The sequence below is a fragment of the Balaenoptera musculus genome, chromosome 8 (genome assembly GCF_009873245.2).
Source record: "Balaenoptera musculus isolate JJ_BM4_2016_0621 chromosome 8, mBalMus1.pri.v3, whole genome shotgun sequence".
Classification (NCBI taxonomy): Eukaryota; Metazoa; Chordata; class Mammalia; order Artiodactyla; family Balaenopteridae; genus Balaenoptera; species Balaenoptera musculus.
In genome coordinates this window covers 107673621-107699216 of record NC_045792.1, presented here as the reverse complement: position 1 = coordinate 107699216, position 25596 = coordinate 107673621, and the positions used below count along the sequence as shown (strand labels likewise).

Sequence of the window (25596 nt, the reverse complement as noted above, 5' to 3'; positions counted from 1 at the left end):
ATCTTCTTTATCCATTCATCTGTTGATGGACATTTAATTTGCTTCCATGTCTTGGCTATTGTAAACAGCGCTGCAGAACATTTGGGTGCATAAATATATATGATATTTCATATGCAATGCATGCATACAGTAAACATATAGCTAGACCATAAACCACCGCCCCCGGGAATCGTACCGCACATGGCTGTTCACAAGGCACCAGACAGAAAATGACCCCAATGACCCCTATGCTATATGTAGGAGCCGAAAGGGTAGATGCCCACTGTTAACAAAGGCTGTCTATGATTAGTAGGATTTGGGGAGAGTTTTATTTCCCCCCATAGTTTTCTCTAGTGAACATGTTGTCTTTATCTGGAAAAGAATTAAAGTCACTTTCAAAATGAAAAATAACATTTGTTACAGTAAAGGTTTAGTTAAAATGCAATATTCAAAAGGGAAAATGGATTCATTTATTTTGAGAGTAATTAATTTTTTTAAATCATGTATATAAATAAAGTTGAAACAAATATCAAAATAGAACAGGGCAGAGGTAGGTGGTAGGACCCTGGGAGATTGGGATTTCCTTCTTTATACTTTCTCATGTTTTCCAAACTTGTAAAAACGTGGAAGAAGTTGTCTAGAAGCCAAGTGGAGGGGGGGATTGATTTCGACCCTGGGCCGGGAGGCGGGAGAGGTCTCCCAGGAGAGGCAGTGTGGGTGCTGGGCTTGGGGGCCCTGGCCGTGACACCAGCAGGCAGACCACCAGGACCACCGTGCCTACCAGGGTCCCCCTGCCCAAAGCCCCTGGCTGGGAGAATGGAGAAGGGGCTGCTTCAGGGGACCCCGGTGAAACAAGTCACGGGCCACACCAGATAGGAGAAAAAGCCTTAGCCCAGTGCAGCCACATGCAGGTGGTCATCTGAGAGGCTGGTCGCTCCAGCAAACTGCCCAGAGCGTCCAGATGGTGGCTCGCCCCCCAGGCATGCCCAGCTCTGGGTGCGCGGAGCCAAGATCATACCTGGCACCTCACCTACCCCGCAGGTGAGAGCCTTGCAAACGGCACAAGTAACCGCATCTTCTGTCTCTCCCTGCAGCCACATCTAGGTCACGTGCCGCACAATGAATGTGCCCCTCATCTGCGACTGTGGCTCGGGCGTCAGCAAGGTGGGCTTTGCGGGGACAGAAGTGCCTCTGGCTATATTCCCAACCATCCTCGGGAAACTTCGTCATGATGTGAGTGCCGGGGGTCCTCCCTGGGGGCCGCAGCTCCTCCCCCGCACAGGCTGGTCACATCAAGTCCGTAGAGCAGGGTGGCTGTGGTGAACGTGCATCAGAATCATGGGGCGCTTGGCTTGGCAAAATGCAGGGGGCCAGGCCCACCCAGAGTTTCTGCTTCAGCGGGTCTAGGGGAGAGGGTCAGGGTTTGTACTTCCCACCACTTCTCGGGGGATGCAGAGGCTGCTGGCCCGGGGCCACACTTTGAGAACCACAGACTTAGAAAGAACAGGCCAATTACATACGATAGAAAAGCAGACAGTTGTCAAAAATAAATCATGCCCATCTATTTACTGTTTGATTTTCCCACTTCTGAGAGTGGAAGGAGTTCTCCACCTTTAGGATAAACATCAGTCCACTAGTACTAGGTGACAACTGACACTCAGCCTCCATGACAGGAGGACAATAGGGATGGGTGGGGACTGAGGCCAATGCTCTGCCTGAAAGGGCAACTTTGCTGCCTAGTGACATGCAAGAAAGTAGGCCCAGTGTTGCCAGATCTTCCTGCTCTTCAAGAGAATTTAGAAATTCAGGGTTTTTTATTGTGATAAAATATATATAACATGAAAGTTACCATTTGAACTTTTTTTAAGCATACAATTCAATGGCATTAAGTACATTCACCTTGTGCAACCGTCACCCCCATCCACCTCCAGAAAGTTTTCATCTTCCCAAATGGACACTCTGTCCCCATGAAACACTCACTCCCCATCTCCCTTCCCCAGCCCTGGTCCCACCACCTACTTTCTGTCTCTATGGATTGAACTCCTCTAAGGACCTCACCTAAGTGGGACCACACAGCACGTGCTCAGATTTCTCTGTCACGTAACAGGGTTAACAAAAGTATATACATACATACGTTTGGCCCGAAGGTTAAACAAGATGGTGAATGTATGATTAACACGGTTCCTGGCCACCCGCAGTGTTTCAGGGCCACACTCTCTGAGGGTCTGGGGAGGATCCGCCCTGGCCTCTTCCAGCTTCTGGTGGCTGCAGGCGTTCGTGGGCCTGGTCTGTCTCCATCTTCACGGGGCTTCTCTCTCCTCTATTCCCTTCTCTGTCCCAAATCTCCCCTCCCTTCTCTCTCATGAGGACACTTGTCACTGGATCTCAGGCCCACCCTAAATCCAGCATGATCTCATCTCCAGATCACTAAATGAATCACATCTGCAAAGACCCTATTTCCAAATAAGGTCACACCAACATAGGTTCTGAGGGCGGCCCGTGGACCTATCTTGGGGGCCACCAGTCAACACACTGCAGCTGGTTTCTGCCTCTGCTCTGCTCTGCGGTGCCCATGCCGGGGCTGGGGCTTCTCTAGCTACTGCTCCCTGAGAGGTTCTGCAAATAGAAGGCGGCGGGAGGGGGCAGTCTTCCCGTTCTCCTGCCCCGTTCAGCCTCCCGCCAGCAACAGCAGTTTCCTGCATCCTCCGGCTCCATCCACACAGCGCCCAGTGGCCGTGAAAGAACAGCAGGGCAGAGCCCCTCCCAGCCCTGTGGGGCCTCCTCTGAGCCCTTGTTCTGCAAACCCACTGCCCAGTTCTTCCTGCAGCCAAGCAGTGTCGGGTGGATCTACTCTCTGCCCTGTTTCTGCTTTCGAACCCCCAGTGCTGTGTGACCACCTCCCTCTATTCAATCCCTCTGTTTGAAATCCTTGGTGTGGCATCTCTTGCCCCGACACATATAATAATTTGTCCTGCAAGGTCAAAACTTAACGTTGCATTCTTTTCCATTATGGTTTAGAATATTAAAAAAGAATGTAAAAAAAAAAAAAACCAAACTAAATACTATAAAAAGTAAAAAAAAAAGAAACAAAAAACCCCCAAATAACAACTTAACGTTGCCCCACGGAAAATATTCCACAGCCCCAGGGGAGGAAAAAATACTTATCTCTACAAAGAGGCGCAATAGGAAACGGAGTGTATATAAAGTAGGTTACATACCTGGGGAAGCATAAGATCACAGCAAAAAGAACCCCAAATTCCTCACCGAAATAGCAACGTGTGACCAAGACGAATAATCAGGCAGCAAACCATCTATCGGGACCGCAGCCGACAGGGCTGTCTGTCTTCGTTTTCCATGAGGCATCTCGCCTGCATCCTCCCGGGCTTCGGGCAGGCCCCTGGGTGGCAGGAAGGAAGTGTCTGTCTGTCTCCAAGAGGGGTCAGCATGTAACAGGATGCTCTGCGTGGACTCATTTCCACCCAAGCGCCGTGACTCCTCCTGGGCACTTCGGTGTAGCAGCAGGTTGGCAGTGAGACCCCTCGTGGGGGACCTGCAGCCACGGAGAGGCAGGGTAGCTCAGCTGGGAGTCACCCAGCCCACTGTAACCAGAGCGGTCGGCAGACCTGAGCGCCATCCATATCGGACCAGGGTGACGTTGCTCCTTCTTCACCCCTGCAGGCGCGGCGCTCCAGGGCACCCACCCAGCCCTCGGTCCCGTACCCAGCCTCAAGCCTGCACGACAGCCCAGTGTCTCCCCTCGCCTTGTCTGGCGTGCTCCCTAATAAAATCCTCGTACCTTGCATCTCCTCTTGGTGTCTGGTTCTTGGTGGACCCAGATTAACACACAGCCGACTCTCAGATCGTTTCCGAATGATAGAACGAATGGTTTAATCTGCATGAAAGTAGATAGATTTATCTTCCTAAAAAATAACAGAAATTAACTGAAATCGCACGCTTTCCCCCACTCACTTTCCAAAGCAAATGTAGAAGCCTGTGTGTCCCTCGCACCCATGGTTCTTTCCTCCCCGTCTCTCTCTTTGTGGCCTTAGTGTCCTCACCTACAAAGCGGGCAAGAGCGTGTCCCAGCAGGGATTCCTCGGGTGCACTTCTTCCTTGCAGGTCATTTGCTGAAACCCCTTAGTGGCATTTTGACACAGTGCACGGGTCTGAGAAGGCCATTGATGGTGGTGCTGCGACCCAGAGCCGTCCCCATCGGCACATCGGGGTTCCCCGCCGTTCACTGTGTGCTGACACACACGAGAGCCCAGTGAGGTGAGTTGCTCCTGAGGGCAGATCTGGCCTGGCCTATGTCTTTCAGAAGCTGTTGGTGGGAATGGAGGAAGAAGACTGGTTCATCGGAAATGAAGTTCAGAAAAATCGAGGGAAACTCAACCTGAAATATCCCATCTCTCGGGCAGCCATCACCAACTGGGACAACATGGAAAAGGTAGGCTGCAGCTTCTGTTGGGTGGGACCCACTCACAGGGCCCCCATCGATGCCGAATGGCAGCCCCGCTGCCTGGCACCTAGGAAGGGATGTACCGCCAGCATCCAGGGCTCTCCTGGCATCTCTTGGCTCTGGGTCCCTGGAGACACTACACAACGGTACTAACCTCATAGATTCTAGAGTCAGAGACCTGGCCTGAATTTTGCCTCCACCATTTATGATCTGCATCATTTTGGACCAGTAACTTGGCTCTCTGGTCCTCAGTTTCCTAATCTGTGAGAAAGGGGTATAACTTTTCCTATCACATAGTGCTGTTGTGAGGATTAAAGCTGACGATGGATAAAAAAATCGTAAATCCACTCCACACCTATTAGGATGGCTATTATTTAGAAAACCAACCAACAAACAGTGCCCACTCCCCACCCCAAGAAAATAACAAATGTTGGTGAGAAGGAGGAATTAGAAAATTGGGACTCTGAAACACTGTTGGTGGGAATGCAAAATGGTGCAGCCACTCTGGAGAACAGTATGGTGGTTCCTCAAAAATTAAGCTAGAATCACTGTATGACCCAGCAATTCTCCTTCTGAGTGAATCCCCAAAGAACTGGAAGCAAGGACAGGAAGAGATATTTGTACACTCATGTTCATAGCAGCATGATTCACGACAGCTGAAAGGTAGAAATGACCCAAGTGTCCTTCAACAAATGATTGGATGAGCACAATGTGGTCCATCCATAAAATGGAATATTATTCAGTCTTAAAAGGGAAGGACGTTCTGACATAGGCTACAATGTGGATGAACCCTGAGGACATGATGCTCAGTGAAACAGGGCAGTCACAAAAGGACAGACAATGTATCATTCCACTTACATGAGGACCTAGGGTCATCAAATTCTTAGAGACAGAAAGTAGGCTAGTGGGGGCCAGGGGCTGGGAAGGGGTTGGAGAATTAGTGTTTAATGGGGACAGAGTGTCAGTTTGGGAAGATGGGAAGTCTCTGGAGATGGATGGTGGTGATGGTTGAACAACAATGTGAATATACTTAATGCCACTGAACTGTACACTTAAGAAAAGCTTACAGTGGTAAATTTTATGTTCTGTGTATTTTACCACAATAAAAAAAAAAAACTTCCGTAGTCAAGCATAGTAAGGATGTAACATACGGCTAATTTGAACCAGTGTCTCTCAGTAAATGAGGGCTCTGATCAGGGTCTCCATGTATAGTTGAACAGGTGCATGTTGCCTTGGAAGATGCATTACTTATCTAAGGTTTATAGCAGATTCATCCCAAAACTTAGAGGCAGGAAACAATGATGGTCACCTGTTACCTCCCTGGTCAGGAATTTGGGGGCAGCTTAGCTGAGTGGTGCCAGCTTGATTCTCATGGAGTTGCAAGCAGATGTTGGTTGGGGCTCGATCGGGGCTGGAGGACCCATTTCCAAGATGGCGCTTTCCATGGCCGGCAAGGAGGTCCCTCTTCAAGTGGCCTCTCTGTGGGGCCTCTCCGATGTCCTCAGGGCACAGTGGCTGGCTTCCCCCAGAGTGGGCAATCGTGGAGGCCTAGGTGGAGTCTGCAGAGCGCTGATGTGCTGTTTTGCCGAAAGTTATACTTTTCTTTTAGGTTCAAAGGGTTTGTTAGCGAAAAGACACCACTCGTCACACAAATAGACAATTTCAACTTAACTTTAATGGAAAATCATTAGAAAGGAAGAAATAGAAATGAAAAGGGATAGAAAAGTAAAAGCACGTACATCACCAAATTGGGCCGACACCTACATCCAGACTCAAACAGCACTGGAAAGTCCTGAAAACAGCAATCTGGAGTCCCAGCTGGGAAAGATCCCAGGCAGTGCGTCCACCCCACGGGTGAGACTTCAAATTGCAGTTTAGGGGAGTGCCGCTTGTAATACCAGGCCACTAACTGATATCATCAATTTGCATGCAAATATGCAGCTCTCGGTTTCTTCAGCAGTGCTGTTTATCTCATTTTGTGTATCATGAGAATTTCTAGACCCCCAGGAAATGACCAGGTCCATGAGGCTCAAGAAATTCCACAATCCACTCCCTTCTTATTCTTTTTTTAAAAAATTTTTAAAAATTAATTTTATTTATTTATTTTTGCCTGCGTTGGGTCTTCATTGCTGCACGTGGGCTTTCTCTAGTTGTGGCGAGCAGGGGCTGCTCTTCGTTGCGGTGCGCAGGCTTCTCATTGTGGTGGCTTCTCTTGTTGCAGAGCACAGGCTCTAGGTGCGTGGGCTTCAGTAGTTGCAGTATGTGGGCTCAGTAGTTGTGGCTCACGGACTCTAGAGTGCAGGCTCAGTAGTTGTGGTGCATGGGCTTAGTTGCTCTGCAGCATGTGGGATCTTCCCGGACCAGGGCTCGAACCCATGTCCCCTGCCTTGGCAGGTGGATTCTTAACCACTGTGCAACCAGGGATGTCCCTCCCTTGTTTATCTTAAGTGCCGCCAGACTTGCTGGCGGCAGCTCACCAGCAGGCACTTAGTCCAGGCAAGGTCACGAATCTGTTAGAGGCCTAATATCGCCTCTGAAGCCTGAACAAGACTACTTCCATTTCAATCCTCCTAACATGTGCCCCCCTCTCTCCTCAGATCTGGCACTACTCCTTCCACCAGGTGCTGCACGTCGCCCCAGAGCAGCATTCTCTGACGCTGACAGAGCCGCCCTTGAACCCAATGTCCAACAAAGAGAAAGTGTCGCAGGTAAGAGGCCAGGTGGTGGGCAAGGGGCTCAGGGAGCAGGCTGCATGGAGGGCAGCTCGGGCCACCCCCCCGCCCCGGGCTCCCTGCGGAGAGGCTGAGATACCAGCTGAGACCCGTCCTCTTTGACATTAGCGGCAAGAGGGACGGCTGCCTCTGGAGAACTCGCCAAGCAGTCTGGCACGGGCGAGGTGTTTAATCTGAATTATTTCATCTAGACCTATGGCTACTCTATGGGCAGGGCGATTATTAGCCCCTTTGCACAGATGAGGAAATTGGGGCTTCCGGGAGTGGAAGTAACTTGGCTGAGGTCACCCAGCGAGTGGCCTGTGGACCCGCCCAGACCCCTGGGGTCTGAGTGCACAGCCCCATTCTCAGCACTGATGCCTGGTGTGTCCTGCCTGCAGGTCTAACCCTGACTTAAAAGCTCCCAGACCTCCTCCATCTCTGGGCCTCATGCAGGCCTCATGCAACCCCAAGGAGTTGGTGGTGTGTGCTGGTCGGATTGCCCCAGATTGAACTGGATTGAACTGGGTGGTGGAGCCCATCAAGGCTGGTGGGGAAAGGGGGGTGCACCCCCAGGACAGATGGCAGAGTACTCCTCAGGCTGGAGCGGGGTCCAGGTGAGGTGGGGACCACAAGGGCTGCCTTATTGAGGACTTAGGTGAGCCAGTTAAGCAAGCAACCTTGTCTCACCAGCTGGCCCCGACTCCCTGGAGCCCAGCGGTGCCTCCTGCCGTGAGTGGTGACCCAGCGGGCATGCCCAGGGGCCCACGCACCACCTGCACACAGACGAGGCTCGTGCCGTGGCCCAGAAACAGAGCACCATCCATCGCAGCTCAGGATGTGTTACCTCATGCCGCCTCGTGTAACACAGCACTCGGGAGCCAGTGACTCTCCCCTGCATGTGGACACGTCGGTCACAGACGTGGGCCCCGCCGGGCGCCATGTGGACCTGGCACAGGCCTGCAGCCTTGCCACATCAGATACCAGCTCCGAGGATGCCAGTTGCCCACTGGGGCCCCTGTGAGCTGGAGAAAGAAGACAGAGACAGAACTGTCCCTCACCCGAGGGAATGTGCCACATCAGGTACCAGCTCCGAGGATGCCAGTTGCCCACTGGGGCCCCTGTGAGCTGGAGAGAGAAGACAGAGACAGAACTGTCCCTCACCCGAGGGAATGTGCCACTCCAGACTGTCTTATTCGGGGTTCCCCAGAGAAACAGCACCCACAGGAGATGCACATATAGAAGGAGATTTATTATAAGGAATTGGCTCATGTGATTATGGAGGCCAGCAAATCCCAGGGTCTGTAGTCGGCAGGGTGGACCCCAGGGGAGCGGATGGTATACGTTCCAGTCCAAAAGCAGGAAAAACCGACGTCCCAGTTCAAAGGCCACCAAACAGGAGGATATTCCCTCTCATTCAGGGGAAGGTCATGCCTTTTGTTCTAGCCAGAACTTCAACTGATTAGATGAGGCCCACCCACTTTGGGGAGGGCAACCTGCTTTACTCAGTCTATGGGCCGAAATGTCAATCTCACAGACAGACCCAGACTCATGTTTGACCCAATGTCTGGCCCTTCTGTGGCCCAGGCAAGTAGACACATTAAGACACCCTCACACGAACTGCGCTTCTGGCCACACAGCCTGTCTCGGGCACTTCCCCGCCATTCCCGGGCCCGCCGCCTGCCTTTCTGTCCTGACTGTCGCCAAATTTACCCCCTAATTGCATCAGGATCCCAGCAGGAAACCAAAGCACACTCACGTCAGGTAATGTTGGTGAGGGTTTATTAAAGAGATTGCATACCAAGGTGAGCATGAGTCTTAGAAAAGCAGCACGAGAGGGTTGCAGAGCCCCCGGGTGGTAACAGGGAGCCATCCCCTCGCCTCCACTCCCGGGGCTGAAGGAGCTGCAGGTGGGGACCAGCATCGAGAAGGCTCAGCCGGCAGGGAGAGGGGCCCTCAGGTCTCCAGCACCCTCTCCCGCATCCCTCGGCTCTCCTGGACCCCCACGGGCAGATCCCAGTGGGTCACCTGCGGGGGACTCTGTGACTACAGCCAGGGACAGAGAGAGGTGCCAAAGGGCGGAAGCTCCTGCAGGCTTCTGAGGCAGCAGGCGATGGGGGCCCGCACCGGGGCACAAGGAATGCCACCTCACTGTGGACAAATGGGCTTCTCTGCATCTGTGGGCGCCACCACGAGCTCCCCATCATGCAGGGCCCTCCCAGGAGGGTCCCTTCCCTGCCTAAGTCCCTGTGTCCAGCAGCCAATGTCCAGGGCTCCTCCCGGAGACTGGGACAGGCTGAGAAGTGCAGGGTTGATTTTTCTCCTGGAATAAATCTGTATCTGAAGAGGATTTCTGGGGGCCGTGTCCCAGAAGAGAAGCCAACAAGGGGAGCAGCCCAGTGTACAAGGAAGGGCCCAGCCTGGCCTTAAGACCTCTGGCTCCACCAACATGTGTGACCTCAGGTGGCTGACTGGTCCTCTCAGTGTCCTGGTTTCCTCCTCAGAAGGATGATAACGGTACCGGCCCTGGGGTCGCTATGGAAATGAAATGTGTTAACGCTGTAAAGCGCTTGTCCCAGTGCTTAGCGCCCGTCGAGCACTCAGTAAATGCTGCTTCTTGGCCCCTGGCCTCAGTTTTCTCATCTATAAAGTGGGAGTTTGACCGCAGGAACCCTGAAGACCCTTCCTAGCTCTGTGACCTCTGGCCTCATGCCAGGCCAGGGGGAGCGGAGGTTGGTTTATGTCTTTGTGTTTTTAGGGGGAGCGGTCTCTAGTTGGAGCATAAAAGATGCCCTCCCTCCTCCATCAGGATCCAAATTCCAGGATTTAAATGCCAGGATCCACCAGGTTCCAATGTGGAGGGCACCCAAGAACAGCACAGACTTACAGGCTAGTCTTTGTATGGACATCTGTTTTCACTTCTCTTGGGTAAGTCCTCAATCCCCCCAGACCCTGCTCTGTAATCACGCACTTAGTGGGCAACACACTTGGTGAGTAATGAGCTCAGTGGCGTATCCTGGCCGTGTGTGATACTGTGTTTTAGTAGAGACGTGGATGGACCTAGAGACTGTCATACAGAGTGAAGTAAGTCAGAACGAGAAAAACAAATATCGTATATTAACACATATTTGTGGAATCTAGAAAAATGGCACAGATGAACCTGCTTGCAAGGCAGAAATAGAGACACAGATGTAGAGAACAAACGTGTAGACACCAAGGGGGGAAAGGGGGGTGGTGGTATGAATTGGGAGATTGGGACTGACATATATACACTAACTAATATGTATAAAATAGATAACTAATGAGAACCTGATGTGTAGCACAGGGAACTCCACTTCACTGTACAGTAGAAACTAACACAACATTATAAAAAACTATACCCCAATCAAAAAACAAAGTGCGGTCTTGACCCGGTTAAGAGGTCTTTGCTAGAGGCCGGTTAATTTCCCTCTTAGGCAGCTGGTTAAGTCTGCACCTCAACCTCTCCCCTTACGGTCCTGTCACACACCCCAGGGTCACGATACACCTGCCCTAATCACTTCAGAACCGGGTACCAGACCATTAGGGACTGCCCAGATGCACAGGGGCCGTGAAATTATTCAAACGAGCCAATCCCAGGAACCCATGCAACCTAGCAGAGCACCCCGCTGGCCACCCGTGAGCTGCCCCCGGCAGCTCCAGCTCACCGTAACCCCGTCCTTGGGTGCAGCACCCCCGTGGCCCAGCCTGGCAGCCGTCCCTGCTTTGGAGCCGTACGTAACAGAATCCGCCTTCCATCTGTCTGAGTGACACCGTGTTGGGTCCTGCCATCAAAAGAACCTGTAGGGCTTCCCTGGTGGCGCAGTGGTTGAGAATCTGCCTGCCAATGCAGGGGACACGGGTTCGAGCCCTGGTCTGGGAAGATCCCACATGCCGCGGAGCAACTAGGCCCGTGAGCCACAATTACTGAGCCTGCGCGTCTGGAGCCTGTGCTCCGCAACAAGAGAGGCCGCGATAGTGAGAGGCCCGCGCACCGTGATGAAGAGTGGCCCCCGCTTGCCACGGAGAAAGTGGAGAAAGCCCTCGCACAGAAACGAAGACCCAACACAGCCATAAATAAAAAAACAAAAACAAAAACAAAAAAACCTGTAGTCCTATGGACCCGTGTCGCCATCTTGCAGGAGAATCGTTCGTTCACCCAGCTAAGTTCACAGAGGCAGTGCCCTGCCATGTTCAGCAGCCGTGTTCACAACCCACTTTTGCCACCTGCCCCCTCACATTCTTGCCCACTGGTCTCTCCTGTGGACAAGCGGGGGCTCCAATATCACATACCCCCGGGGGGTCACCACGGGCTGTAAACGCAAGGCTGTGCCTGCCCTGTTCACTCCTTCCACCTTGTATACAGTCAGCACCCAGGAGAGACTTCTTGAACAAGCCACGTCTGGACTAAGTGTCTGGCATGCAGTTAATGCACAGTAACTGTTAACTTTCATTGTTCCGTTTTAATAAAACAAATGAATCCTCCCAAGTGTCAGAATTTCTGTAACATCTGCCCGCCCTCAGAGAGCAGAAAGAAGGATGTATTCAGTGGAGGGACCGGTCACGGCTTCACAGAGGCACTGGGAATTCAGCTGCATCCCCACTGTGAAAAAACGGTGGTTCATAAGATGACGTGATGCCCTGTGATCAGTCCTGAGACGGTCCATAAGGTGCTGTCCCGCTAGGTACCTGGGAAGAATGCGAGCCCATTTTACAGACTGGGAAACAGTGTTGCAGAGCTCGTCAGGGCAGGGCTGGGATGAAGAGTGGCATTCCTCACCCTGTTGTCTGGATCCCTCAGGGGCAGCCAAGTGCTTCGGGCCAATCGGACTCATGTGCTCATGGAATTAAGGGACACCCGCCCCCTGAGTGCTCCACGCTTTCCCGCAGATCCTGTTTGAGACCTTCAGCGTGCCGGCCCTGTATTTAGCCATATTCCCTACATGGCACATGGGTAGGTGGCTTCATCCTGTGCTCACTTTCCACCTTCAAGGACATGTGGGTCACCAGTGAGGAGTGTAAGGACATCGGTCCCTCCTTCGTCAGGAGGATAACCCTCTGATTTGTGACTGTCTGGACCATCGCCTGTCTCATCAGCACCAGCTCCAGGCTGAGCTTGGCTCAATTGATCAGAGCTCAGAACCAACTCAAGCATGAAGGTGGCCCTCCCTCCCCCAGACTTCGTTAAAAAGGGTCAATAAAAGACAGACAGCTTCTTTGAGCAAGGCTTGCAGCATCTTGGGAAATGCTCGCGAGGCACTCACTATATCAAAGCAGAGTCAAGAGGGGAGGGAATCTCTGGCGACCCCTGTGTATTATTTCAGCGTGGCTACTCTGTGCTGCAGTAACAAACATTCCCGAAGTCTCAGTGCCGTAAAACAAAAGTATATTTCTCAACCATGCTCCACGTCCATTGAAGGTCACAGGGGCTCTGTCCTGCTTTACCCTCACCCCAGAATCTGGCTGACAGAGCTGACACCATCTAGAACATTGTCATGCATTGTGGGTGCACATAAGGGTGCCCTGGAGGGCCTTTCACTGGCAGCAAAGGGACACATGGCACATCTGCTCAGTTAATTGTCCAGAACAAGTCACGTGGCCCCAAACCACCACGGGGGCTGGGAAGGACCACCCTGCCATGGACCTGGCCTCCAACATGGGAAGAACAGCACAGATGCTCTGGTTCATGAGAGCATAGTGAGGGCACATTCATGCGGGGGACATTACGTCCTTCACGGATTTATTCCTCATCACGTTGCCGTGAGATTGGCTTATTCAAGCCGACTTCGTGATGCAGGAGCTGAAGCTGAGAGACATTTATGAACTTGAGCGAGGTCATTTCGACAGGGACGGGGAGTTTAAATCTGTAGAGAACTCCTAGTAGGGACACCAGAGGGTGAGAGCAGAGAAATAAGGGGAGAAAGTCAGCATGAGCATCTGAGAAGGAGTTCCCAAGCTGGAGGCCCAAGTTCACCTTGTGAAAGACCGTGGAGGGCCGAACAGAGCAATGGGGCATCCCCTTGGCAGACGCTGCCTGGGGAAATCCCACAGTGTCGAAAGTAAGAGCAAATTCTAGAGGCAGTAGGAGAAAACAACAAAAAACAGGTAAACTATAAAGTAAGGTTACCAGAAAAATCCAGGCTGCCCAAGGAAATTGAATTTCAGAAATACAACAAATAACTTTATAGTATAAGCACGTCCCAAAGATGGCATGTGTTCTTATTTGCTAAATCTTTCAACCTTACTCTAAAATAAAGAGGCTTTGATCTGCATCAGAATTCTTACCTGCAAAGCTGCTGCTACAAGATAAGAGGACAAAAGCATAACCAGGAGAGGAAGGCTGCTCTTGAACTGGAAATTCCATACCTCCCCCGACTGGGGTTGGAATGTTGGGAAAAAAATCATTTGGCCACCGGCGAAGACTCAGAAAATTTACCACCCACCTGCCCTCTCTCTAAAAAAAAATCAAAGATTATCTATGAGATGAATAAAGAAACAAGCTAAGAAAGAAACAGTGGGGATTAAGGAAGACCAAAGTGGGAGTTACATCTAAATAATTGTTTATACAGAATTTTTAAAAAGCAAAGCAATGTGAAACCAAAAAATCTCAGAGGATCTCAAAATGGGGGGTGGAGTGGGGTTAGAGGCGAGAATGAGGAAGAAAATGAATCTGTGGATGATACGAACATAATTGAACTCCGGATATTGGTGGGAAAGAATAAGCTTTGATGTACATGTTTGTGATGTAAGGATAACAGGCCACTGCGCCATCCAGACCCAGCCTGAACCTCTGAGATTCTGTTTACTGTCCTCAGCATGAAATAAGGGCCATGCAGCCTGCCCTAAGCCCTGCACCTGCCCAGGTAATTCAGGCCCTGGAAAGGCACCGTTCTAGCAGCCTCTGCTGCATGTTAAAATCATCTCCCTATTGGTGGAATGCCATTGCTTATGGCAAACAGTGGTTTGTTTGTTTCAGTTATCAGATGCTCCTGGTTTTTTTCTGACCTGAAAACAAGTATCATTCTTTCCATAAATTTGGAAATAGGAGCAAAAGTTGCTTGCCGTTACCTTTCCATTAGCTATTCACCCGGCGCAGTGCAGCCGATAGGGCATTCCCGTGCCCTGATCTGTAGGCTGAAGACCACACAGACATCCCCCCTCTTGATGACAAATCTCACTTTGAATGATGGTAGTTGAATGAATAAATCAGGATACCTTTATGGTAGTAAACCTTTAAGTAATGCTTTTAATTACTTGTAAGTGGACGATGGAATCTAAACGAATCTAAAGCAGAAGAGCCTGCGCCCTTTATAATATTCTGAATTTTGTACTATCTGCGTTCAACTTTTAAACAATTGTTTCAACTAACCTAAGGGTAACCCAGGGGAAAGTAGCAATAAATGGGACTCATGTAACATGAAATTACAAAGGAAAGTGAAAATAAGGTGATGGATAAGCCAGGAAAATGAGAAGAAAAAAAAAAAGCAGATGTCAAAGAAACCAAATTCCAGCAAAATCATTAGAAAAATCAGAGAGATATTTGATTGATAAGGGTGAGGAGCAGCCAACCAGAATAAAAGTCATGAATCTTCTCACCTTTTTAGGTGCATTTAGCTCCCAAGTACATCAAGCCAAGGGTATAGTGCCTAGAAAGTGCCGAGAACAACGTCAGAGTTAGCGTGCCCCAATGAAACCCTTCATTTCTTTTTTTTTTTTTTTTCTTTTTTCTTTTTTTTTAGTTTTGGAGTTTTCCATACTCTAGTCCTTTTTTTTTTTGTTTAATTAATTAATTTATTTATTTATTTTTGGCTGTGTTGGGTCTTCGTTTCTGTGCTAGGGCTTTCTCTAGTTGCGGCGAGCGGGGGCCACTCTTCATCGCGGTGCGCGGGCCTCTCACTATCGCGGCCTCTCTTGTTGCGGAGCACAGGCTCCAGACGCGCAGGCTCAGTAGTTGTGGCTCACGGGCCTAGTTGCTCCGCGGCATGTGGGATCTTCCCAGACCAGGGCTCGAACCCGTGTCCCCTGCCTTGGCAGGCAGATTCTCAACCACTGCGCCACCAGGGAAGCCCCAAACCCTTCATTTCTGTCCAAGTAAGTAATGGCGCCACTTAGAATCTTTAAAGTAATTCTTGTCTCTTCTCTTTCACGGCCCACATAAAATATGGCAAATCTTTTTTTTTTTTTTTTTAAAGAATTTCATTTATTTATTTATTATTATTATTATTTTTTGGCTGTGTTGGGTCTTCGTTTCTCTGCGAGGGCTTTCTCTAGTTGCGGCAAGTGGGGGCCACTCTTCATCGCGGTGCGCAGGCCTCTCACCGTCGCGGCCTCTCTTGTTGCGGAGCACAGGCTCCAGACGCGCAGGCTCAGTAGTTGTGGCTCACGGGCCTAGTTGCTCCGCGGCATGTGGGATCTTCCCAGACCAGGGCTCGAACCCGTGTCCCCTACATTGGCAGGCAGACTCTCAGCCACTGCGCCACCAGGGAAGCCCCAAACCCTTCATTTCTGTCCAAGTAAGTAATGGCGCCACTCAGAATCTTTAAAGTAATTCTTGTCTCTTCTCTTTCACGGCCCACATAAAATATGGCAAATCTTAATGATTGTACCTCCAAACTCTGTACAGAATCCACTCATTTCTCACTGTGCTGCTGTCCCTGAGGCTCGGTCACTGTCCCCTCTCTCCTGCAATTCCCAGCAGCCTTCTGCCTGAAGTTCCTGCTTCTGCCCAACAGCCAGAGTGGTCTTTGAAACACAGATGAGGTCACAGCATCCCTCTGCATAGACGCCTCCGTGCAAGCCCAATGAGCCACCCCCTCACACCCAGCTGGGTGGTTATAATCAGGAAAACAGACAACAAATGTTGTCAAGGATGTGGAAAATTGGAACCTTGTGCATTGCTGGTGGGAACGTACAATGGTACAGCTACTATGGAAAACAGTTTAGAGGTTCCTCCAAAATCTTAACCTAGAATTACCGTGTGATCCAGCAATTCCACTTCTGAATATATACCCCAAAGAATTGAAAGTAGGGACCTAAACCATATGTGTACAGCAATATTCGTAGCAACATTATTCCCAACAGCCAAAAGGTGGAAACACTCCCCGTGTGCATTGCTAAATGCGTAGTTACACAAAATGGGGTCCATCCATAAATGGATATTGTTCAGCTATAAAAAGGAAGGAAATCCTGACAAATGCTGCAACATGGATAAACCTTGAGGACGTGACACTGAGTGAAAAAAACAGTCACAAAAAGGACAAATGCTGTCTGATCCCACTCGTAGGAGGTCCCTAGAGGAGTCATATTCATAGAGACAGACAGTAGGATGGTGGGGGCCAGGGGCTGGGGGAGCGGATGGGGAGATTTGTTTAATGGGGAAGTGAATTTCAGTTTTGCAAGATGAGAAAAAAAGCTCTGGAGATGGATGGTGGTGATGGTTGTACAACACTGTGCCAATGTTGCACAACCTAATGCCACTGAGCTATCCACTTAAAAATGGTTAAAATGATCAATTTTACGTTACGTATATTTTACCATAGTAAAAATATTGAAAACTCCCAATGGGCTCTCTTCCCAGAAGGAAATGTACAGGCTTTACCTGAGTCTCTGCCTGTGTGACCCGCCCTGCTGCCAACTCTGTGACGTCACCCCCCATGCTTCCCGTCACTCACCCACTCTGGTCACACCTGCCTGTGGGCTGCTCTGCTCAGACCCACCCCCACCACAGGGCCTCTGCTGCCCGGAGACAGTGGCCCCAGAGAGCCCCTTGCATGACTCACTCCCTCACTGTGTTCAGGTCTTCGGGGAAACTCTCTTTAGCAGACAGCCTTCCCGGACCTACGGTCCTGCCTCCTGCTCTGTGTGCTTCTCACGGCTCTGATCTCTCTGCAGAGTTTTCCTTTGCTTCTGTGAATCGTCTGCCCTCCAGCTGGGATGCCAGGCCCTCGAAAGCAGGGGCTGTGTGTGTTTGCTCACAGCTGAATCCCGGCACGTTGGTCCACCATGGTTGTTCAACACGTATCTGTTGAACAAATGAGTGAGTGAATGAATGAATGAAAGAAATGAACAAAAAATAAAGAAAACTTATAGAAAGTGGGCAAACTACAGTGATTGGCGATGCCCAGCAGAGAACAATCCAAGTAGATGATAAAATTATGAATCAGTGCTCCAACTCACTGATGGATTTCTTTGGATTTGGTAGAATTAGAAATTCTACAAGCTAAGAAAAACAAAGATGGGAGTGAGATACTGCTTGACACCTGCTAAGTAGCCAGGTACGACGTAGTTACCCCACGTGCATAGGAAGCTCGTGGGGACGGGCGCCCTGGAGCTCAGGCACAACCATAATCTTCGTGTAACCTTCACCCCCACCCCACCTGTGAGGGGACATTCCTGCGACACTGTGTTGCACGTGACAACGGAGCCTTGAACACTGTAGGTGGACATGGGGACAGACCAGGGGAATCAATACATAACGCTTGGTCCGTACAAATCCTCTAATTCTATGTGATGGTTAAAAGCAATGAATTATACATAGGAGATTTTAAGATGCTCTATCTTAAAAATCTGTGTTGAATTTTTTTAAGTAAAAATGGAAATCTACAGCTCAGGAGATTTACTTTCTATTTGTATAAAGTTACATATGCACATAGTTTAAAGACACGAACTATTCTAGGAGACTTTCTGCAAAGGGCCAAATAGTAAATATTTTCACTACACAGGGTCTGTTGCAACTACTCAACTTTGCCTTTATAGAGCGACAGCTGCCATTGACAATGTAAATCAATCCATTTACGTTACTTATGATGCTGGATATATATTTTTTTATACTGCTTTTTTGGATGTTTTTCTTTTCTTTTTACATGCCTTCTACTGAACTGACTTAATTTTCTTCATTCCCCAACTGATTTGGGAGTACGTATGTTATTTCTTTTCTTTTGTGGCCACCATAAAATCTTTACAGGCTTGCTAAACTTAAAGTTGGAGATGAATTAATTACTATCGCTACCTATGGAGAGATTGTAGAACACCTGTGTTCCAGTCTCTCCTCCTATATTTTATTTCTGTCTTGGGTTTTAATTTGACTTTGTTTGTTCCTTTAGAAGTCCTTTTAGCGAGGGTATGCTGGTGATAAACTCATGCCTATCTGAGAATGTCTACGTTTTGCTCACACTTTGAAAAAATCTTTGAGATATAATCCACATAGCATAAAAATTCATCCACTTACAGTAGGTAATTCAATGTTTTTAGTAAATTTACAGAATCGTGCAACCATCACTGCAATCTAAGTTTAGAGCATTTTCAACCCTAAAGGAAACCCTGTATCCCTTAGCAGTCCTTCCCCTTGCTCCCCTCCCCCAGCCCCTGGCAGCCACTCATCTACTTTCTGTCCCTGTGGATTTCCTTAGTCAGGACATTTCATAAAAATGGAAACACACAATACATTGTCTTTTGTATGTGGCTTCTTTCACATGCTATGTTTTCAAGGTATATTCGTGTTGGAGTGTGTGTCAGTAATTCATGCCTTTTTCTTGCTGAATGATATCCCATTGTATGGCTGGACCACCTTTTGTTTATTCACTCATCTTTGATGCTCACCACTTCCGGGTAGACCCATAAGCACCACCCACACACCCCCCTCCCTCCCTGCTGCCTAGATTGGAGCCGACCTTCAGCTGACCTTGGGAGCGCTGGGTTGAAGATGGAGCCTGGGTCCTGGAATCCCTTCTCAGAGAAGAGGCACTGAGACTGTTAGATGCTCAATAAACAGACTTGTGTTGGGTTAAGCTGCTGAGACTGAGGGTTATCTGTTAAAGCCGCTGGTGTTTTAACTGATGTATATGTGGAAGGTGCAAGTTGGGGGAGAAGGAATAAACTGGGGTTTCATCCTTTGAGACCTGAAGCTAGCCAGACCTCGATTTTTCAGTTTAATAAGATAATAAATCACACACTCCTTTTTTGTTATAAATGTTTTAATTGAGTTTTTCTTTATCACTTGGGAGCCAAAATACCTATCCACGATGCAATCTACAATAACCAGTTAGAAAATAAAATCAGGAGAAGGCAACAAATGCTATAAAATACCTAGAGAAGAAAAGTAAACTAACAAGAAATGTACAAGACTTACATTAAGAAAACCATAAACCTCTATTGACTTGCTAAAGAAGACTCAGATGAAGGGAGAAAATAACATGCTCAAGGATGAGAAATAATAAATAAAATGTCAGTTCTCCCCCATTCACCTAGAAATTCAGTGCAACCCTAATCAAATCCCAGTGAGATCTGAGTGGAATTTGACGAGATGATTCAAGGTTCATTTGGAAGAGAATATACACAAAATACCAAGAACTGCCCCCAACGAGCCCTTGGGGTGTCCAGAGCAGCCCCCTTTCACAGCAGCCAGCAGCACACCCAGGCCACGGGCCCAGCTGCACCTGAGTCTCAGGTGCCCCTCAGAGAGCCACTTCCCAGCGCCCTAGGACGTGGTCCTGGCAGGTCGAGGGCGCCAGGATCCGGGGCACAGCATGTCAGGACAGGAGTGATACCTTTATGGTCCAATGCTCTTTCTCCCTTCTGGATCTTCCTTTGGTGTTGGTTTGGATGAGGTTTATACCCACCATGTCATGCAGGTGCGGGCATGTGCCCGAAGCCTGGCTGACCAGTCCCAGTGGAATGTCACCCAAGCCAGGCCAGTGAGGCTCAACTCCAGGATGCTGGCTGTTGGGTAGCAGCTCCTGTGAGGGAGCTCCCCTCTTAGACAGAAGCCTGGAGCTGCTGGCAACTATCAAGCTTCCACAGTGGGGAGCCTGCATGAGAACTAAGCCATTGCAGGAGAACCCAGGAGTGGGGAGGGGAGAAAGAGGGGGAGGGAGAGAAACAGAGAAAGAGAAAGGGAAAAGGAGAAAGAGATTCTGATTCCTCACAGCACGGCTTTAACCAACCAAGCCTGAATTCGATCATGGACTCATTGTTTGCGAAGCCAGTAAATTCCACTTTTCTTTAATCTAGTTTGTACTTAAAGATGATTCTTTAAAGCCGAAGAGGTCTGGGGCCCAATCTCAGGGCTTCTGGATAAAATATATAAAATAAATAAAAACCTTTTTCTTGTCAGTGTATTTGGGACAGAATTTTGCATTGGGATTTAGACTTGGATAATCTTTTCCAAATACCCGGCTTTAGAACAGGTCTCCTCCTGGGGATGTATTAGCAACTCACTCCCTCATTTTCTCAGTCACCAAAAAGCCCCTTTCTACCAGGGGTTGGGGTGGAGAGGGCTGAAGTCAGAAGGTTCCCTGCCATGCAGCTGGCAGGTTTTGTAAGGCTTTATTTTCCTAAGGAAGAGCCCCGCGCATCTGCCCGGAGCTGGTGGCCCTTGCTGTCTTGACATCATCACCGCCAGCACCGTGAACCCGGGCTGGCTCTCCGACGATGAAGCCACCCGGCAGCAGAAGTCCTCCAGCGGCTCTCTATCCAGTCCCCATGTCTCAGCCACCAGAACAAGCCGCAGGCTGTGACTAAAGGAGCGGCCTCCCTTCCCTGGGTCTCTTTCTTGCCTGTGTTCACCCCATCATCCAGCAAGCAGCTTGTAGTGGTGCCGTTGCTGAACGCTCAGGATAGAGACGAAAAGCATTGACCCTGCTCCCCAAACTCTCCAAATATCTAAGAGAGGTTTCCAGTGGAAGGGATGCTGGTGAGAGGCTCAGAGAGAAGATTCCCATCTTGTGTTCCACGTGGCAGAAGAGAAATCCACGCTGCAGATGCATACAGAAGGCGTGTCTCACTGGAGGGGTGAAAAACCCATTCAGTGGAGTGGGAGCCAAGGCGAATTTAAAATAGAAATAGATCCTTCTGGAATTCCAGGAGAAGCAGGATCACCGGGCATCAAGAAGGGCGAGGCCCACACACGTTCAGGAGCCGGGATGGCAGAGGGTCTCCTGAACCTTCTCTCTGGTCTCCCCCCCGACTAAGGCTTGTTGTTCAGAAAGGGGACATCTGTCAGGTGCCTCGTCAGCCAGTGGTCAGCCTTCCCGACTAAGGCTTGTTGTTCAGAAAGGGGGCATCTGTCAGGTGCCTCGTCAGCCAGTGGTCAGCCTTCCCCGGGGCAGGTGTCCGCCCAGCCAGGTGGCAGGAGGGGCCGACACCCGGGGCTGCGGACATGGGCTTGTCTCTGTCCAGTGCAGACCACCCCGCCCCTCCCCCCGACACCACCGTCTGTCTCTGACTCTGCCCTTCGCCGGTCAGGAGTCTTAGTGTGGTCAAGGTCCCCAGCCATTCTTCCCTTCCTGTTACAACCTCAAAGCCCCTCACCAAGCCTGCAAGGAGGCTGTTTTCTAAGTGGCCACACCAGGACAGAAAGTACACACAGGATTAAAGGGCGGTGTGGACAGAGCTCTGAACAGCCCGGGGCAGCTGGGAATCCCCAGCTCCACCTGCCCAGAGAGGCTGTTGAGTCCTTCCCACTCCGGGGCTCTGAAGAGCTCTTCCCAGCATAACTCCAGATGGCACTCCTGGAACCTTCTAGGCGGTCCAGCAGGGCAGTGGGAGATTCTACCCCAGAGGAGTGTCCAGACAATGGCTCCTCTGAATGTAACAGGATGGCGTTAGGGGCCTCGGGCCTGAACTGGGGGTGACTGAGAAGGAAAGAGCTGTGTTCTCCGAGCTCAGAGGACCCCAGACTGCTGGGCCACCATAGGGAGGGGGTGCTCAGGGACAGACTTATACCACCCTCCACCCACCCCCCCGACCACCGCCAAGCATGGGCAGCTGGGAAGCAGGTGGGGTCGTCCATCCAGGAGCTCCGTGTGCATCAGGAGAAGCCATGTCCCCTCTCAGCACCATGGACAGGGGGCACCTCCCCTCCCTGAGGCCAGGGACCCTGGCACCCCAAACTCCCACGTGTTCCGAAAGGGCAGAGGGGCAGTTCATTCTCCACTTGGGTATTGCTCTGCCCCCGCCCGCTGCTGTGCTCGGGGCTGTTGGGTACAGCCTGCCTCGGTACCCCAAGTGGGCAGATGGGGCAGCATGCCTGAACCCGGGGGCCCGAGGGGGCTCAGAGGATGGATGAGATGGCTGCTGAGGCTTCCTGGGGACCCTGAAGCAGGGGCGGGGGGGGGCACTCACAGCCTGGGAATGAGGGGTGATGGAATGTGGAGTCTCACTAGGGCCTCCTTTCCCAGGGGAGATGCCTGGATGGGAGCCTGGAGGTGGGGGTGGGGGTGGGGGAAGAATCCATGGAATTCACACTTGCCCACAGCCAGGCCAGCCACAGCAGCCGCCCAGACCAGGGAAGAGATGGCTCCCTCACCCTGGACAGTCAGCTGAGGAGCCATCTCTTCTGCCTCCCTCCTCGCCACCCACACTGAGCACCCAGCGCAGCAAAGAGGGTCGGGCACAAGAGAAACAGACTCTTTAACTCTCCTCACTCAGCTGCTCCCCTGGCAGAAGTCGGGGCTGAGGCAGCCAGAGGGGGACATAGAGGGAGAAAGACTTTGAATCAAATATTACATCCATCTGTCCATCCCTCCACCCACCCTTCCCTCCACCCGCCTATTCATCCACCTACCCATCCATCCATCCATCCATCCACATATCCATCCATCCATCCATCCATCCATCCATCCATCCACATATCCATCCATCCATCCATCCATCCATCCATCCATCCATCCACATATCCATCCATCCATCCACATATCCATCCATTCATCCAACCATCCATCCATCCATCTATCCATCCATCCATCCATCCATCCATCCATCCATCCATCCATCCACATATCCATCCATCCACCCATCCATCCATCCCTCCACCTACCCATTCATCCATCTCTCCATCCATCCATCCACATATCCATCCATCCACATATCCATCCATCATCCATTCCTCACTTGGCCAGAGCAGAAGTCAGGGCTAGGGCAGTGGGGGAGAAAGCCCTTGAGTCACATATGACATTAACATTTAAAAACAAACAGGACCAAGTTGTAGAACAAATAATGAGACTGCCTTAGCCCTAATAAAAGCATAACTTCCTTGATGCCAGTCCTGCCCTAAGGACCCTCCATATGTTGCCTCCCCCAGTCTGTGCTGTAATCATGGAAGAAGGAGCTTAGGTGCTATGATTATCCCCATTTTAGAGAACACGAAGGGAAGCACCCAAGGTCACACAGCTGAGGCTCGATGCCAGGCAGCTGACCAGCGTGGGTCTGCCTTTCTGCAGTAACCAGAAGTATCCAAAGGGTGTCAGAATCAGGGTGATCTAGCACTCAGGTAACCTGCTGATGAAGAGGAAAGAGCAGGGGTAAGATGGGGTCCGACAGCACAGTCAGAAGTAATTACTGGGAAAACAATCTGTATTTATATCCCAATGAATACAGAGTCCTCAGTAATGGGTTTCATATACATGTACCTAGAAATCCAGCTTGCCTGTGTAGTGTAATTACCAGCATTCACCAAGTGATTTACATTAACTACTCGAGAGTGAGTTTCTCTTATTAAATACACAACAATTAGTGATCCTAATAGCCCATTACGACTTAATTGGATGCTGAAAATTGCTTTGTTAAAAGCCAATTGAGAGGGACTTCCCTGGCGGTCCAGGGGTTAAGACTTCGCCTTCCAATACAGTGGGTGCAGGTTCGATCCCTCGTTAGGGAGCTAAGATCCCACATATCTCGTGGCCAAAAAACCAAAACAGAAGCAATACTGTAACAAATTCAATAAAGACTTTAAAAATGGTCCACGTCAAAAAAAAAATCTTAAAAAAAAAAAAAGCCAATTGAGAGATAGGGGTAAATAACTGTAAACTCAGCCCGCAGATGACTTTCCTGATCCTGGAGAGTTGGTCTCCACCCTTGGCTGGATTTCCAATCCCAGCCCAAGGTATCACGTGCCATGGGCAGCTCAGACCCCATGGACAATCACACCCCAGGATGTCAGCTTGACTTCAGCGCTCAGATTAGGGAACTCCTTATGCTCCAGTCTGGGCAACAGCAGTGAGGGAGGATGGTAGGAAAGTTCAACTGGGGCCATCCTGTCACTCCCAGGGCTTCCTAACCAGTTGTAATTTCAACTGCAGCACCTTCTTCAGCTCACGCAGGATGACGCTGCCGCTCTGGGTGCCCAGCCTGTATCCATGCACTTAGTGCTGGATGCTCAGGAATATAGACGCCATATTATTTATTCTCTATTTTCATCCTTCCATCCATCCATCCATCTCCATTCATCCATCTCTCCCTCCTTCCCTTCCTCCATTTATCCATCCATCCATCCATCCCTCCATCCAACCATCCACTCCTTCAATGATCCATCCACCCACCCACCCACCCATCCATCCATTCCTCACTCATTCATTAAGTACTGAGATCAAACCTCATAAATGTACAAGTTTGCAGTAAAACACCTGTATTTGAAGTCTGGTTCAAACAAGCTGTATGACCTTACGCAAGTTACCTAACTTTCTATCTAGCACAGTTTCTTCATCTGTAAAGTGGAGAAAATAAAATTGCGGTAGATTCAAAGAGTCGACCCATACAAGGGGCTTAGAAAAGTGCCTTGTGGGTAATAAGTGCTCAATAAATGTTGTCTTGTTTCATTATCATCATTATTAAATATGCACCAAGAGTTACTGTAAGCCAGATGCTGTGGTTTTAGCGAGAGGTCCAGAAAAAGTTCTGGAGTTCAAAGAAGTTATTGGGGAAGGTTTCATGGAGCTGGTAGCATGCTTAGGAATTATATAATACTCAAGTTTGTTCCAATTTCAGAAGAAAAGGAGCTTAACTTTGGAACCTGGTCATTAAACGTTCCCAGAGGAAACTTTCTGCTACTTTAAAATATGGACAATACTGTGATTTCATTCTTATGTTTTATTTCTGTTCAAGTCATTGCTAAAACTTGGTAATTTTTAAAGCAAATCATGACACTGTGTTAAACTAAAAAAATTCTCAATAAGGAGACTGGTTGAACATACTGTTATTCTTAAACACCAACATTTTCGTGAACAAAGCAACTCCCCGTTTCTGTATCTCCATAAAGAGTCAGACCCAGATGATCTTCAAGACATCTTCCAACTCTGGCCAAAGTCAGTGTCATGTAAGGCTTTCCAGCACCAAAGCTCACTGATTTATAGAAGATGCTGGAATCTGTGACTGTGTGTCCCTCAAGAAAAGGGCATAACTTAAGAGGAAAATGGATAATTAAAAAATAAAAACTAAGCCAAGTAGTAGTTGAACTGAGTTGACAAGTACTATTGAAGCCTTCGAGTTTGCTGTCTGCCTGCCCCTGGGTTGGACTGGCCATCAGGCTCAGCAGTCGGGGGATGGGAACAGGAGGGGAGCGGAGTGCTGGTCTACTCGGAGAAGGACGTGGGCACGGGGCGCAGCAGGTCATGACAGTCAGGGTGACCTTGCAACCCCAGGGTCATGGTGCCATTT

General features: G+C 49.8%; 1 protein-coding gene across 1 annotated transcript; it reads left to right on the top strand.

Moving 5' to 3' along the window:
* Window positions 1-1098: 1098 nt before the first annotated feature.
* On the top strand, window positions 1099-13048 carry LOC118899623 (actin-1-like). Its single transcript, XM_036861385.1, has 5 exons — window positions 1099-1212; window positions 4298-4426; window positions 7036-7146; window positions 12058-12121; window positions 12948-13048. Exons 1-5 carry the CDS (start codon window positions 1099-1101, stop codon window positions 13046-13048), a joined length of 519 nt encoding a protein of 172 aa, XP_036717280.1.
* The last annotated feature ends 12548 nt before the right edge of the window (window positions 13049-25596 follow it).

Bases quoted from the DNA above. Each gene is read 5' to 3' on its own strand.
- LOC118899623 (XM_036861385.1), top strand. From the start codon at position 1,099: ATGAATGTGCCCCTCATCTGCGACTGTGGCTCGGGCGTCAGCAAGGTG. The intron at 1,213-4,297 runs GTGAGTGCCGGG...TATGTCTTTCAG, and splicing joins TCGGGAAACTTCGTCATGAT to AAGCTGTTGGTGGGAATGGA. The intron at 12,122-12,947 runs GTAGGTGGCTTC...GGCTTATTCAAG, and splicing joins ATTCCCTACATGGCACATGG to CCGACTTCGTGATGCAGGAG.